General features: G+C 46.9%; 2 protein-coding genes across 2 annotated transcripts in view; one reads left to right on the forward strand and one right to left on the reverse strand.

Annotated features, from left to right (window-relative positions):
• Positions 1–17490, forward strand: part of PGLS (6-phosphogluconolactonase) — a 176505-nt gene that overhangs the window by 67017 nt on the left and 91998 nt on the right. The gene's annotated exons all lie outside the window — the stretch shown is intronic.
• NXNL1 (nucleoredoxin like 1) overlaps positions 1–17490 on the reverse strand; it is a 29125-nt gene that overhangs the window by 11359 nt on the left and 276 nt on the right. Inside the window, exon 2 of the mRNA XM_063930230.1 lies at positions 3976–4381. Coding sequence (XP_063786300.1) covers positions 3976–4304 — 329 coding nt within the window. The 5' untranslated portion in view covers positions 4305–4381. The remainder of the gene's footprint in view (positions 1–3975; positions 4382–17490) is intronic.

Here is a 17490-nt window from a genome sequence, read left to right on the forward strand (position 1 = left end):
TCATCAATTGTTTGTGATATGTGTGCCTCTATAGGCAACTGCTTTCAGCCACATGCCCGCTACACATAGAATGGACCATCTCTGTGCCTCCCTGCCATTCCCCCCCCCCTCCCCCCGAAAAGAAAGTAAAATACATTTTTCTCCCATGCACTTCATTCGCAACACCGACTGTGCACGCTATGTGGATGCTTGTACAGTGCTATGTGGATGCTTGTACAGTGCTATGTGGATGCTTGTACAGTGCTATGTGGATGCTTGTACAGTGCTATGTGGATGCTTGTACAGTGCTATGAGGATGCTTGTACAGTGCTATGTGGATGCTTGTACAGTGCTATGAGGATGCTTGTACAGTGCTATGTGGATGCTTGTACAGTGCTATGTGGATGCTTGTACAGTGCTATGTGGATGCTTGTACAGTGCTATGAGGATGCTTGTACAGTGCTATGTGGATGCTTGTACAGTGCTATGTGGATGCTTGTACAGTGCTATGTGGATGCTTGTACAGTGCTATGAGGATGCTTGTACAGTGCTATGTGGATGCTTGTACAGTGCTATGTGGATGCTTGTACAGTGCTATGTGGATGCTGCTTGTACAGTGCTATGAGGATGCTTGTACAGTGCTATGTGGATGCTTGTACAGTGCTATGTGGATGCTGCTTGTACAGTGCTATGAGGATGCTTGTACAGTGCTATGTGGATGCTTGTACAGTGTGACTTACACACATATGTATTAAAAAAAAAGTCTGTATCTGAAGTTGCTGCTGCATCTTACTCAGCATCAGGCCTAATACACTGTATCTATCTTTTGTGGGGAAGAGAAAAACCACATAGCTATCCCTAATGCACACTGAGTGACAAATAACACTACATAATAATCAGATAATACAGAGATCTTGGTTGCATATATCTGCAGATATAGGGTTAAGCCCCCAGACCGAACGGCAAGGCGTCTCTGCCACTGGGGGTCCCTAATACTAGGTGTGGGTCCAGGGTGCGGGACCCCATCATGTCGGCACAGGTCGGCTGCCCCAGGGCAGCACACAGGTGAAAATTAGTAAGAGTTAATAAGAAGCACATAAGTGCTATGTAAGTGAGGCCTGATTAAAATAATACAAAAATATATACAATGTGACAGGGAACAACATAAGTGTTAATAAAGTGTTAGGGTGTGCCAACCCTTACTAAGTTTCACCTGTGTGCTGTCCTGGGGTAGCCGACCTGTGCCGACATGATGGGGCACCGCACCCCGGACCCACACCTAGTATTAGGGACCCCCAGTGACAGAGATGCCTTCCTGTTCGGCCTGGGGGCTTAACCCTATATATGCAGATATACGCAACTAAGATCTCTGTATTATCTGATTATTATGCTATATGTTTTTGTCTTACTCAGAATTACCCCTCCCTTTTAGCACCTGAGTGACATCACAATCTGATTGAGCAGCTTACCAATAAATGTGCATTCTAACTTTTGTGGTGCAGTTGCATCGACAATTAAGGGTCATATACACGGGAGAGATGTGTGCTGAGTGAACCGCTCAGCACACATCTCTCCCGCCGCTCAGCACAGTGCGATGTGTGCTGAGCAATGCAGGGGGAGGTCGGGGGGCCGCTCATTTTACCCAGCAGGTGAAATGAGCGACGTGCTAGATTGAGCCTGCATGCAGGCCAATCTAGCACCGGCGATAGCGATGCGCGGGGCCGCGCATCGCTATCGCTGTGGGGGGTACATACGAGTGATCTGTTCTTAAAATCTAAGCAACCTAGTTAGATAGCTTAGATTTTAAGCATGGATCTCTCCGTGAGTACCCCCCCTTTAAAGTAAAAAGTCAAGAGGCTTTGTTCAGTTTTACATTACCTTCCTCGATTTGTGCTTTTCAATAATTATGTGTCTTGGATTTACTTTGAAAGTCTTCTGATCTTCTTAATGAAGCTTTTGTTTGAAAAATGTACTAAGTTGACTTTTTGCAAACATGTATTATTATTTTTAAAGCAATGTAAACACGTTACCTATGCATAGGTGAACTCCAGTCAGTTAATTATGTGAACTTTGAATACATAGGATTGCTCCAGAATTATTTAGGTGCATTTTTTGCAAACTGGGAGGCTTTTGACAGTTATTGCTTGAATAAATCCATTTTCATTCCACTGCGTTAGGCAGCTGCTATGGGGCCCAGAGCTGAGAGGGGCCCACCTTTCCTGTCAAAGTTACATGTGTTATAGACGTTTTTCGCCATTGGGTGGTACATAGGGGTCCATTCAAAAAATTTCTTTAGGGCCTGCAATATATCTAGGCATGCCCCTGAACCTGCTCATTGTAATGTGGTATAAAATGAACTGGAGGGCATTTTAATGTTATATAATGTGAACCGGGCACTGTAATTAGGCACAATATGAACAGGGAGCACTATGTATCATAATGTGAAATGGGGATACTGTGCGGCATAATGTGTACTGGCAGCTCTGAAAAGTGACATTGGGTGAACTTAAGCACTACTGCGATTCATAAAAGAAACTAGGGCACTACTATGGGGCATAACATTAAATAAGGCTCTACTATGGTTCAGAAAATGAACTAGGGCACTATTATAGGGCATAAAATGATCAACTGCTGCAGAGGGGTGGTATTCAGTATACCGGTTGTTGGGATCCCGGCGCACAGTATACTGGCGCCGGAATCCCGACAACCGGCATACCGACACCTTTTCTCCCTCTTGGAGGTCCACAACCTCCCTGGAGGGAGAATAGATAGGGTGGCGCTCGCCCCTCTGTCAGCAAGCCGATGGTCGGGACCCACTCATACCACACCCGCTGCAGAGAAGTGTCTCTCTAGAAGCATTAGGATGGGAGCCCTTTCAAAATGTTGCTATGGGGCCCACAAAGTTCTGGCTATGCCCCTGGTTAGAAAATAACATTTAGTAAATTCATTGTATGTCCACTTTACATCAGTTTATACATTTGCACATACTTATTTTTTTTTATTTAGTTCCCCTTTAGTTGCTTGCTCAAGACTGTATTTGTGATTTCAAAAATATGTGGCACTGAAATTGTTACATTCATTTTTATGTAATGTGTCTTTTTGGTGCTTTGGTTCTTTATTGAGCAGCATCAGAAATGCAAATATTTATTAAAACTTATGTACAATAAATTGTGATATGGAAAGTAGCACATACTTTAAAGGGCTGAGTCCTGGAAGGGCTAGGGAGCTGTAGATCCAGGGGGGTGTGGTGCTGCAAATGGTATCATAGTAGCTCAAACCCCACAAAGTTGTTTTGCGATTCACAGAATTACATTGTTATTGTTGAAGCCTTCATGAGAAAATCACATCACTACACCTCCCACACAGTTCAGATTAGAAGTGGAAGGATGATAGTTGGTTGCCCACTCTCAAAGGGTCCGGGAGTGTCTCCACCACATTTGGGAATCTCCTAGAACAGGTCTGGCCAACCTGTGGCTCTCCAGCTGTTGTGAATTTACCCAGCATGCCTTGTAACAGTTTTACTATTAGGGCATGCTGGGATGTGTAATTTCACAACAGCTGAGAGCCACAGGTTGGCCAGACCTGTTCTAGGAGATTCCCAAATGTGGTAATGATGTAATTCTGTGAATCTCTCCAGCTGTTGTGAAATTACAAGTCCCACCATGCCTTGTAACAGTTTTACTATTAGAGGATGCTGGGATGTGTAATTTCACAACAGCTGAGACCCACAAGTAGGCCGGGCATGTCCTAGAATTTCTGGGAGAGTAGGTAAGTATGCTTAAGCAACCGATAAGTAACCAGCTTTTTAATTTCTAAACTGCACTACAAAAATTAAAGAATGATTAGTTGTTATGGTCAATGTCATTTTTCCCTCCGGACTAGTTTTTATAAATGTTCTCTATTTTTCATAGTTGAAAAGTTCACTGCACGTTTATTTTCCTTTAATTTACAGTATAATTATCTGAACTTAGCAATAAACTTGTAACCTTTTATTACCTTCTGAACTCTTCATCCTCGAAGGGTACTAGTAACCATCGTTTCGGCATATCCTTTATAAAACTGTCATGGTCTTCCTCACTGCGGTCTCGGGACACGTAGATCAGGACAAGTTGGGAAGATCGATTCACATAGAACTCGTCAGTTAGTTTTGTAAAGAAGTCTTTTAAGAGTGGTGCAAATTCCTGGCATCGCGAACTCCGTGAGTCAGCAAAGTACAAGAGGACCACGCGGTTTTCCAATCGTTCCGACAGCTCCTGATCTGTGTCCAGCTCATCCTGATCGCGGTTGTTTTTTACCAACACTTTGCCAAGAAACAGTTCAGCCATTTTATCCTGTCCAGGGGGAAATCCCCTGATTAAAATGCAAACTTCTGCCAAGAAATGATTATCCAGTTAAGGAAGGTCTGTAATGAGAAAACACAATTCTAATGAGGTGATCCCAACAAAACCTGAAACTTTCTGCTGATACATTTCAACCATCTATTGTAACCTCGAACAATCTGGATACGTTAGTGTAACAAACTAAGGGCCCAATTCAGACCTGTTTGCTGTTGTGCAAATTTACGGATCATAGTGTGCACGCGCGAGGCCAAAATGTGAAAAAAATCCAGCAAATTTTTTGATCGCTAGGCGTATGCAAGTTGATTGACAGGAAGCTGGTGTTTTGGAGTGGTAACTGGCCGTTTTCTGGGAATGTCAGGAAAAATGCAGGCGTGCCCAAACGTTTTCAGGAAGGGTGTGTGACGTCAGCTCCGGCCTCGATCAGCCTAGATTCGATTGCACTGCAGGAGTAGGTCCTGGGCTACGCACATACTGCACAGACTGGAAAAATCATTCAGTGGTGAGCGAGTTGCGAATGGATTTGCAGCTGACTGGCGTTCGCAGAGATTTTCGCATTGCATACACAGACTTGCACAGGGTGGGTTTTCACTCTGCCTGTGCGGCGACTACCTGATTGCAAGCCTCTGCAAATTTGCAGAGGAGCAATCAGGTCTAAATTACCCTGAGTTAGGTCAATAATGGAGGGTTACTCCATTAGTGTAAAATAAGATTTTACTCACCGGTAAATCTATTTCTCGTAGTCCGTAGTGGATGCTGGGAACTCCGTAAGGACCATGGGGATTAGCGGCTCCGCAGGAGACTGGGCACAACTAAAGAAAGCTTTAGGACTACCTGGTGTGCACTGGCTCCTCCCACTATGACCCTTCTCCAGACCTCAGTTAGGATACTGTGCCCGGAAGAGCCGACACAATAAGGAAGGATTTTGAATCCCAGGTAAGACTCATACCAGCCACACCAATCACACCGTATAACTCGTGATACTATACCCAGTTAACAGTATGAAATATAACTGAGCCTCTCAACAGATGGCTCAACAATAACCCTTAGTTAGGCAATAACTACATACAAGTATTGCAGACAATCCGCACTTGGGATGGGCGCCCAGCATCCACTACGGACTACGAGAAATAGATTTACCGGTGAGTAAAATCTTATTTTCTCTGACGTCCTAGTGGATGCTGGGAACTCCGTAAGGACCATGGGGATTATACCAAAGCTCCCAAACGGGCGGGAGAGTGCGGATGACTCTGCAGCACCGAATGAGAGAACTCAAGGTCCTCCTCAGCCAGGGTATCAAATTTGTAGAATTTAGCAAACGTGTTTGCCCCTGACCAAGTTGCAGCTCGGCAAAGTTGTAAAGCCGAGACCCCTCGGGCAGCCGCCCAAGATGAGCCCACTTTCCTCGTGGAATGGGCTTTTACTGATTTAGGATGCGGCAATCCAGCCGCAGAATGCTCCAGCTGAATTGTGCTACAAATTCAGCGAGCAATAGTCTGCTTATAAGCAGGAGCACCTATTTTGTTGGGTGCCTACAGGATAAAAAGCGAGTCAGTTTTCCTGACTCCAGCCGTCCTGGAAATATAAATTTTTAAGGCCCTGACTACGTCCAGTAACTTGGAATCTTCCAAGTCCCTAGTAGCCGCAGGCACTACAATAGGTTGGTTCAAGTGAAAAGCTGATACCACCTTAGGGAGAAACTGGGGACGAGTCCTCAATTCTGCCCTATCCATATGGAAAATCAGATAAGGGCTTTTACATGACAAAGCCGCCAATTCTGACACACGCCTGGCCGAAGCCAAGGCCAATAACATGACCACTTTCCACGTGAGATATTTCAAATCCACAGTTTTAAGTGGCTCAAACCAATGTGATTTTAGGAAACTCAACACGTTGAGATCCCAAGGTGCTACAGGAGGCACAAAAGGGGGCTGAATATGTAGCACTCCCTTTACAAATGTCTGAACTCCAGGCAGTGAAGCCAGTTCTTTCTGGAAGAAAATCGACAGAGCCGAAATCTGGACCTTAATGGAACCCAAGTTTAGGCCCATAGTCACTCCTGACTGTAGGAAGTGCAGAAAACGACCCAGCTGAAAATCCTCTGTTGGGGCCTTCCTGGCCTCACACCACGCAACATATTTTCACCAAATACGGTGATAATGGTTTGCGGTTACTTCTTTCTTGGCTTTTATCAGCGTAGGAATGACTTCCTCCGGAATGCCCTTTTCCTTTAGGATCCGGAATTCAACCGCCATGCCGTCAAACGCAGCCGCGGTAAGTCTTGGAACAGACAGGGCCCCTGCTGTAGCAGATCCTGTCTGAGCGGTAGAGGCCATGGGTCCTCTGATATCATTTCTTGATGTTCTGGGTACCAAGCTCTTCTTGGCCCATCCGGAACCACGAGTATCGTTCTTACTCCTCGTTTTCTTATTATTCTCAGTACCTTTGGTATGAGAGGCAGAGGAGGGAATACATAAACCGACTGGTACACCCACGGTGTCACTAGAGCGTCCACAGCTATTGCCTGAGGGTCCCTTGACCTGGCGCAATATCTAGTTTTTTGTTTAGGCGGGACGCCATCATGTCCACCTGTGGCCTTTCCCAACGGTTTACCAACAGTTGGAAGACTTCTGGATGAAGTCCCCACTCTCCCGGGTGTAGGTTGTGTCTGCTGAGGAAGTCTGCTTCCCAGTTGTCCACTCCCGGAATGAACACTGCTGACAGTGCTAAGACGTGATTTTCCGCCCATCGGAGAATCCTCATGGCTTCTGCCATCGCCATCCTGCTTCTTGTTCCGCCCTGTCGGTTTACATGGGCGACTGCCGTGATGTTGTCTGATTGGATCAGTACCGGCTGGTTTTGAAGCAGAGGCCTTGCCAGACTTAGAGCATTGTAAATGGCCCTCAGTTCCAGAATATTTATGTGTAGGGACGACTCCTGACTTGACCAAAGTCCTTGGAAATTTCTTCCCTGTGTGACTGCTCCCCAGCCTCGAAGGCTGGCATCCGTGGTTACCAGGACCCAGTCCTGTATGCCGAATCTGCGGCCCGTTGAAGATGAGCACTCTGCAGCCACCACAGTAGAGATACCCTGGTCCTTGGAGACAGGGTTATCAGCCGATGCATCTGAAGATGCGATCCCGACCACTTGTCCAAGAGGTCCCACTGAAAGGTTCTTGCATGGAACATGACGAATGTAATTTTTCTTCGTAAGAAGCTACCATTTTTCCCAGGACTCGTGTGCAGTGATGCACCGATACCTGTTTTAGTTTCAGGAGGTCTCTGACTAGAGATGACAGCTCCTTGGCTTTCTCCTGCGGGAGAAACACTTTTTTCTGTTCTGTGTCCAGAACCATCCCCAGGAACAGTAGGCGTGTGGTAGGAACCAGCTGTGACTTTGGAATGTATAGAATCCATCCGTGCTGTTGTAGCACTTCCCGAGATAGTGCTACTCCGACCAACAACTGCTCCTTGGACCTCGCCTTTATAAGGAGATCGTCCAAGTACGGGATAATTAAAACTCCCTTTTTTCGAAGGAGTATCATCATTTCTGCCATTACTGTTATGCACACCAGTGCCTGCAGGAAAGTACTAGTGTCAGAACTGTTATGCACTCCAGTGTCTGCAGGAATGTACTGGTGTTTGAACTGTTATGCAAAACAAATGGACTCACAGACAAACTGGGGAATATGACATAACGTACACAGAAGGTGATAGGGTAACAAAATACACACACAGTGAACAGAGAAGCCCAGAGGCTAAGGAACTGGGTATCTCCCTTGTATTAGAACTGCTCAGATGTAAAAAGCAAGATGTTGTGTTTTAATACGTAGAGAACCCGAAATGCTGTTGCTAAGGGCAACAGCAAAACCCTAAAGGGTTACCAACGGGTGTGGCAGTAAACTCCTTGGTCAGAGATGGAATGATAGACACAAGGAGAGCCTCCACAATCCTGATTCTCACTTGCAGTGCACAGGTTTAAGCTTACTGCCACTAAACTGACCCCTGACACCTAGCACAGTGAGACAGGATTAGACAGGCAAGTGTTAGAATACAGCCGCAAACTTGCTAAGTTCACAGAGTAATAACAGAACCCCAGCAAGCTAAACGACTGACTCCAGTCTTACTGCTAGGTCTGGATTGGCAGAGTGTAATACCAAATCCCCAGGCCTATTTGCAGTAAGCAACAAACAAATACAAAGCTACACAGTACTGGCTAACTTTCATGAACTGACTAACCAACAGAGATTCAGCAGCATCTGCTTACCCTGAAAAGAGGCCTTATAAAGCAGGTGCTGTCCACGCCCCACTCAGACCTCACAGACTGTGAGCACAAAAACCAGCACCGGATCCCCTGCCGTGCACAGAGCCTATAACCACTGCACAGCAAAAGACCCGAACCGGAGTATCAGCTGCGCTCAGGTTACTCCACTAGCACTTGTCTCCCGGTTGCCATGACGACGTGGCAGCACAGGGCAGGAGACCCTAACAGTACCCCCCCTCTGACGAGGGGTCAAAGAACCCCTACCACCGGGTTTATTCGGGGAACTGCGAGAAGAAAGAGCGTATCAGTCTGGGGGCATGAAGATCACAACTGCGCACCCACGACCGCTCCTCCGGGCCATACCCCTTCCAGTGCACCAAAAATGACAGCCGACCCCGAACCACCTTGGAGTCAAGAATCCTTTCAACAACAAACTCCCTCTGGCCACGTATCAGAAGAGGGGAAGGTCTTCCACTGGAAGAAGGATTACTAATCGCCCGTTTTAAAAGGGAACAATGAAATGTTTTATTGATACCCAAAGAACGGGGCAGATCTAACTGAAATGCCACCGGATTGATAACCCTGGTGATCTTATAAGGGCCGATGAACCGGGGCCCTAACTTATGAGATGGCTGTCTCAACTTCAAATTCTTGGTAGACAACCAGACGAAGTCTCCTAATTTGAAGCTGCAGGGTCTTTTCCGCTTATCAAAAACCCTTTTGGTCACTAATGACACAGACACAAGGGCTTTCTTCACTTTCCGCCAAATACCTCTAAGGACCGAAACCACAGAGGAACCACCAGGCGTGGAGTCCAGGGGGTCAAAAGAATTGGCCTTAGGATGATGCCCATACACACAAAGGAAGGGAGAGATCCCTGTAGCAGAGTGAGCCGCGTTGTTATAGGCAAACTCCGCCATGGACAGATGAGCAACCCAGTCAGTCTGACACTTGGAGACATAACACCTGAGGAACTGCTCCAAGGACTGGTTCACCCTCTCAGTCTGCCCATTAGACTGCGGATGGTAGCCTGACGACAAGCTGACAGAAATCTGGAGATCGGAACAAAATGCCCTCCAGAATTTGGCCACAAACTGGGATCCGCGGTCAGAGACCACATCAAGTGGCAACCCGTGGAGACGCACAACATGCAGCATAAATAATTCAGACAGGCGTCTGGCTGATGGCAGCCCAACCAGTGGAACGAAGTGCGCCATCTTCGAAAACCTGTCAACGACAACCCAGATGGCTGTCATCCCCGAGGATTTGGGCAAGTCCACCACAAAATCCATTGAAATGTGGGTCCATGGCTTAGATGGGATAGAGAGTGGATGTAATGGGCCAACAGGAACCCCTCTAGGAGTCTTATTTCGGGCACAGATGTCACATGCCCGAACCCACTGATCCACATCCTTAGCCACCGAGGGCCACCACACCGCCCTAGATAGCAACTCCCGAGTTCTGGCAATACCCGGGTGACCTGCCGACTTCTTGGCATGGAATTCCAGGAACACTCGCTGTCTTAACCTAGGAGGCACAAACAAAAGACCTACCGGAAGGTCTGGAGGAGCCTGCTCCTGTGCTCTAAGGACTAATGATAAGAGGTCCTGGGTAATGCCCACTTTAATACATGATGGGGAAACAATGGGCAACTGCTCCTCGGTGGTCTCCTGGATTGGAGCAAAACTCCGCGAGAGCGCATCAGCCTTGATGTTTTTTGACCCAGGGCGATATGTTATCAAAAAATTAAAGCGAGCAAAAAACAAAGCCCATCGTGCCTGCCTGGCATTGAGACGCTTCGCTGACTCTAAATATGCCAGATTCTTATGGTCAGTGAGAATTGAGACCACAAACTTAGCCCCCTCAAGCCAGTGTCTCCACTCCTCGAGTGCATCCTTAATAGCCAACAATTCCCGGTTACCCACGTCATAATTCATCTCGGCAGGCGAAAATTTACGGGAAAAGTAAGCACAGGGATGAAGGCGATTATCAGACACTCCCATCTGAGAAAGCACTGCCCCAATACCCATCTCAGAGGCATCCACCTCCACCACAAAAGGACGCTCTGGATCTGGGTGTCGCAGCACCTTGGCCGAAACAAATGCCCTTTTGAGACGGGCAAAAGCCGCTTTAGCCTCACAAGACCAGTGAGCAACATCCACCCCTTTCTTAGTGAGTGCCACCAAGGGCGCCACTATAGACGAAAATCCAGCGATAAATCGTCTATAAAAATTCGCAAAGCCCAGGAAACGCTGAAGCGCCTTCAAACTAGTGGGCTGCACCCAATCCAGGACTGCCTGTACCTTGGAACCCTCCATTTGGAAACCTTCTGGGGAGATAATATATCCTAGAAATGCGATTTGCTGAACTTCAAATTCGCACTTCTCCAGCTTCGCCCCAAGCCGGTGGTCTCTGAGTTTCTGGAGGACTAAGCGTACATGCTTCCGATGTTCCTCCAGGGAATGGGAGAAGATTAGGATGTCATCTAAGTATACAACTAAGAATCTATCCAAATATTCCCTGAGCACATCATTCATGAAATCCTGGAAGACTGCCGGGGCATTACAGAGCCCAAAAGGCATCACCAAATATTCATAATGCCCTGAGTGGGTATTAAAGGCAGTCTTCCATTCATCCCCCTCTCTTATTCGGATTAGATTGTACGCACCGCGTAGGTCAATCTTAGAAAAAATGGTGGCAGTACGAAGCTGGTCAAACAAGACCGAAATGAGAGGCAGTGGGTATGAGTTTTTAATCGTGATACGGTTCAATTCCCTGAAGTCGATGCAGGGTCGCAACGAACCGTCCTTTTTACCCACGAAGAAGAACCCCGACCCAACTGGAGACTGTGAAGGTCTGATAAATCCCTTAGCCAAGTTCTCCTGAATGTACTCTGCCATAGCCTGAGTCTCAGGACGTGACAGGGAGTACAACCTGCTCTTGGGAAGCTTAGCATTTGGCAACAAATCAATGGCACAGTCATAGGGGCGATGGGGAGGTAGTACCTCTGCAACTTTTTTGGAGAACACGTCCGCAAAATCTGCATAACTCCCTGGCAATCCTGGCAAACTTAGCTGCGAGAGCCTGACTGGAAGGCTCAAGCAACTCCTGAAACAATCAGTACCCCAACTAAGAATCTCCCCAGAGACCCAGTCAAATTGAGGATTGTGGGCCCTTAACCAGGGTAACCCCAACACCAATGGGGCAAAAGTACAGACAGTCACATAAAAGGACAATTTTTCAGAGTGTGTGGCTCCAATAAACAAAGAAATCTGGCTAGTGCAAGAGGTAATTTTACCTTGGGATAATGGTTCCCCGTTTAACCCACAAATCTCAATTTCCGATGCCAAGGGTACTAAGGGAACAGAGTGTTTTAGGGCGAATTGGCGGTCCATAAAAACCCCGTCGGCCCCACTGTCCACAAAGGCCTCAGTCTTGACAGTTTGACCGAGGATCTTCAAGGTCACCGGAATGATAAAAGTCTTCTTGGGAAATTCTGACTTCTGGCCTGACAGGATATTTCCCATCACCCTCAGGCCCTGAAGTTTTCCGGCTTTTCTGGGCATGATACTACCACATGACCTTTATTCCCACAGTACAAACACAACCCCTGCTGTCTCCTCCGCGTCTTCTCACGCGAGGAGAGGCGGGTAGCCCCAATCTGCATAGGCTCCTCAGAAAATTCCTCAGAGTCTGAGGTTCCCTTGGGAAGGAAGGAAATCTCAGTCTCCCTTTCAAGCCTACGCTCTCTCAGCCGTCTATCCACCCGGATGGATAACTGCATGAGCTGATCCAAGCTATCAGGCAAGGGATATTGTACCAGTTGGTCCTTTATCTGGTTAGAAAGACCTCTTCGGTACTGGTGTCTCAGGGCTGGGTCATTCCACTGGGTATCATGGGCCAACCTCCGAAACTCCGTACAGTAAACCTCAACTGGCCTTCGCCCTTGCTTAAGGATCGAAATCTGAGCCTCGGCTGAGGCCGTCTTGTCAGGGTCATCATACAACATGCCCAGTGCCGTAAAAAAAGCATCAACACTTTTAAGCGACGGACAGTCAGGCTGCAACCCATATGCCCAGACCTGTGGGTCTCCTTGTAGCAAGGAAATCACTATGCCCACCCGCTGAATCTCCGACCCAGAAGACTGAGGCCTAAGCCGGAAGTATAGCTTGCAGCTCTCCTTGAAACAAAAGAACTGCGAGCGATCTCCAGAAAAACGATCCGGGAGATTTACTTTCGGCTCCTTAACCCCTGCAGGTGCTGCTGCTGCGGGAGCTCCGCCAGCAGCCTGGGAGGTGTGCATTTTAATGGACAAATCATTAAATTGTCGAGTCAGGACCTGCACCTGATCGACCACCTGTTGCAACGTATTTTGAGGGGTATGCTCCATATTCCCACAAAATTTCAACAGGAGTATTAGGCTGCTGAATATGTTATGCACACCAGTGCCTGCAGGAAAGTACTAGTGTCAGAACTGTTATGCACTCCAGTGTCTGCAGGAATGTACTGGTGTTTGAACTGTTATGCAAAACAAATGGACTCACAGACAAACTGGGGAATATGACATAACGTACACAGAAGGTGATAGGGTAACAAAATACACACACAGTGAACAGAGAAGCCCAGAGGCTAAGGAACTGGGTATCTCCCTTGTATTAGAACTGCTCAGATGTAAAAAGCAAGATGTTGTGTTTTAATACGTAGAGAACCCGAAATGCTGTTGCTAAGGGCAACAGCAAAACCCTAAAGGGTTACCAACGGGTGTGGCAGTAAACTCCTTGGTCAGAGATGGAATGATAGACACAAGGAGAGCCTCCACAATCCTGATTCTCACTTGCAGTGCACAGGTTTAAGCTTACTGCCACTAAACTGACCCCTGACACCTAGCACAGTGAGACAGGATTAGACAGGCAAGTGTTAGAATACAGCCGCAAACTTGCTAAGTTCACAGAGTAATAACAGAACCCCAGCAAGCTAAACGACTGACTCCAGTCTTACTGCTAGGTCTGGATTGGCAGAGTGTAATACCAAATCCCCAGGCCTATTTGCAGTAAGCAACAAACAAATACAAAGCTACACAGTACTGGCTAACTTTCATGAACTGACTAACCAACAGAGATTCAGCAGCATCTGCTTACCCTGAAAAGAGGCCTTATAAAGCAGGTGCTGTCCACGCCCCACTCAGACCTCACAGACTGTGAGCACAAAAACCAGCACCGGATCCCCTGCCGTGCACAGAGCCTATAACCACTGCACAGCAAAAGACCCGAACCGGAGTATCAGCTGCGCTCAGGTTACTCCACTAGCACTTGTCTCCCGGTTGCCATGACGACGTGGCAGCACAGGGCAGGAGACCCTAACAATTACCTTGGTAAAGACCCTCGGTGCCGTGGACAGTCCAAACGGCAGTGTTTGGAATTGGTAATGGCAATCCTGTACCACAAATCTGAGGTACTCCTGGTGAGGATGGTAAATGGGGACATGTAGGTAAGCATCCTTGATGTCCAGGGATACCATGTAATCCCCCTCCTCCAGGCTCGCAATAACCGCCCTGAGCGATTCCATCTTGAACTTGAATTTTTTTATGTATGTGTTCAAGGATTTCAAATTTAAAATGGGTCTCACCGAACCGTCCGGTTTCGGTACCACAAACAGTGTGGAATAGTAACCCCGTCCTTGTTGAAGTAGGGGCACCTTGACTATCACCTGCTGGGAATACAGCTTGTGAATTGCCTCTAGCACAGCCTCCCTGCCCGAGGGAGTTGTCGGCAAGGCAGATTTGAGGAAACGGCGGGGGGGAGACGCCTCGAATTCCAGCTTGTACCCCTGAGATACTACTTGAAGGATCCAGGGATCCACCTGTGAGCGAGCCCACTGATCGCTGAAATTTTTGAGGCGGCCCCCCACCGTACCTGGCTACGCCTGTGGAGCCCCCGCGTCACGCGGTGGACTCAGAAGAAGCGGGGGAAGAATTTTGATTCTGGGAACAGGCTGACTGGTGCAGCTTTTTCCCTCTTCCCTCGTCTCTGTGCAGAAAGGAAGCGCCTTTGACCCGCTTGCTTTTCTGAAGCCGAAAGGACTGTACCTGATAATACAGTGCTTTCTTAGGCTGTGAGGAAACCTGAGGTAAAAATTTTTCTTCCCAGCTGTTGCTTTTTAAAGTCAGCATCACCTGTCCAGTGTCGGGTCTCTAATACCCTCCTGACAGAATGGACATTGCATTAATTCTAGATGCCAGCCGGCAAAATATCCCTCTGTGCATCCCTCATATATAAGACGACGTCTTTAATATGCTCTTATGTTCGCAAAATAGTATCCCTGTTTGACAGGGTCACAGACCACGCTGCAGCAGCACTATCTGCAGGTCTCAGTCTAGTACCTGAGTGTGTAAATACAGACTTCAGGATAGCCTCCTGCTTTTTATCAGTAGGTACCTTCAAAGTGGCCGTATCCTAAGACGGCAGTGCCACCTTTTTTGACAAACGTGTGAGCGCCTTATCCACCCTAGGGGATATCTCCCAGCGTAACTTATCCTCTGGCGGGAAAGGGTACGCCATCAGTAACTTTTTAGAAATTACCAGTTTCTTATCGGTGGAACCCACGCTTTTTCACACTTCATTCACTCATTTGATGGGGGAACAAAACACTGCCTGCTTTTTCTCCCCAAACATAAAACCCTTTTTTTAGTGGTACTTGGGTTAATGTCAGAAATGTGTAACACATTTTTTATTGCCGGGATCATGTAACGGATGTTCCTAGTGGATTGTGTATATGTCTCAACCTCGTCGACACTGGAGTTAGACTCCGTGTCGACATCTGTGTCTGCTCATCTGAGGGAGCGGGCGTTTTTGAGCCCCTGATGGCCTTTGAGACGCCTGGGCAGGCGCGGGCTGAGAAGCCGGCTGTCCCACAGCTGTTACGTCATCCAGCCTTTTATGTAAGGAGTTGACACTGTCGGTTTATACCTTCCACCTATCCATCCACTCAGGTGTCGGCCCCACAGGGGCCGACATCACATTTATCGGCATCTGCTCTGCCCCCACATAAGCCTCCTCATCAAACGTGTCGACACAGCCGTACCGACACACTGCACACACACAGGGAATGCTCTGACTGAGGACAGGACCCCACACAGCCCTTTGGGGAGACAGAGAGAGAGTATGCCAGCACACACCAGAGCGCTATATAATTTAGGGATTAACACTATATTGAGTGAATTTTTCCCAATAGCTGCTTGTATATACAATATTGCGCCTGAATTTAGTGCCCCCCCTCTCTTTTTAACCCTTTGAGTCTGCAAACTACAGGGGAGAGCCTGGGGAGCTGTCTTCCAGCTGCACTGTGAAGAGAAAATGGCGCCAGTGTGCTGAGGGAGATAGCTCCGCCCCTTTTTCGCTGACTTTTCTCCCGCTTTTTTACGGATTCTGGCAGTGGTATTTATCACATATATAGCCTCTGGGGCTATATATTGTGATATATTTGCCAGCCAAGGTGTTTTTATTGCTGCTCAGGGCGCCCTCCCCCAGCGCCCTGCACCCTCAGTGACCGGAGTGTGAAGTGTGTATGAGGAGCAATGGCGCACAGCTGCAGTGCTGTGCGCTACCTTGGTGAAGACTGATGTCTTCTGCCGCCGATTTTCCGGACCTCTTCTTGCTTCTGGCTCTGTAAGGGGGGCGGCGGCGCGGCTCCGGGAACGAACACCAAGGCCAGTTCCATGCGGTCGATCCCTCTGGAGCTAATGGTGTCCAGTAGCCTAAGAAGCCCAAGCTAGCTGCAAGCAGGTAGGTTCGCTTCTTCTCCCCTTAGTCCCTCGATGCAGTGAGCCTGTTGCCAGCAGGTCTCACTGTAAAATAAAAAACCTAAAATAAACTTTCTTTCTAGGAGCTCAGGAGAGCCCCTAGTGTGCATCCAGCTCGGCCGGGCACAGAAATCCAACTGAGGTCTGGAGGAGGGTCATAGTGGGAGGAGCCAGTGCACACCAGGTAGTCCTAAAGCTTTCTTTAGTTGTGCCCAGTCTCCTGCGGAGCCGCTAATCCCCATGGTCCTTACGGAGTTCCCAGCATCCACTAGGACGTCAGAGAAAAGGGGTATTAGTGATTTTTAGGCTGTATTCTCATATATGTTGGTTCAGTCCACAAAATGGCTGCCTCTGCTGTGTGTAGATACCGGTCACAACTTTATTTAAACACTCCAGAATTTTTGCAAACAATCAGCTGACTAGATGGTTCAATCAGTAGTGAGTTCAGAGCAAACTGAATTACTACAAATTCACCTACTCCATTGGTAACAAGACATAGCATATTTAACAATGAAAACAATGTTCATGTTGTGAAAGTGTAGAAAAGTAAAATCAATTCAAAAGTGAAAAAAAAGAATCTTATACATGCACTACTTATATGCATGTGAGATAATTAAACAGATTAGCTATTAATTACATTAATATCCCACTAACAGCAAATATGTTCGGGGCTAATACTGTGTAAACCTGTTAAACTCTAATTCCCGTAATGATTTCATTAGTTTGTTAATCTCGAAAATTATTCAATTCACTTTCAGTACTGATGATTATCTAAATACCCTTTTAATTGGAAGCATAATGAGGCAAAAACAAACAAACAAACAAACAAACAACTATAAGACTGAGATGTTTAAATAAGTACTGAAATAAAATAACATACTGCACACAGACTGTCAGATCATATGAATAATCTGCTCACTGATATTTAAAAAAAAATAAAAAAAATGGTTGATTCAGGAAAGGTAAATTATAAACCAAAAAAAAATCATACAGGGCACTAAATATTATACTAAATGTCATACTTTAGTTATGTTAAATAAATAAATAAATAAATAAAGTTCTGTGCTAGAGTAAACAAAAAAGTGAATGAAATGTCTCAAATCTTAATAATAT

This window comes from Pseudophryne corroboree, chromosome 6 (assembly GCF_028390025.1).
Source record: "Pseudophryne corroboree isolate aPseCor3 chromosome 6, aPseCor3.hap2, whole genome shotgun sequence".
In the NCBI taxonomy this organism is placed as follows: Eukaryota; Metazoa; Chordata; class Amphibia; order Anura; family Myobatrachidae; genus Pseudophryne; species Pseudophryne corroboree.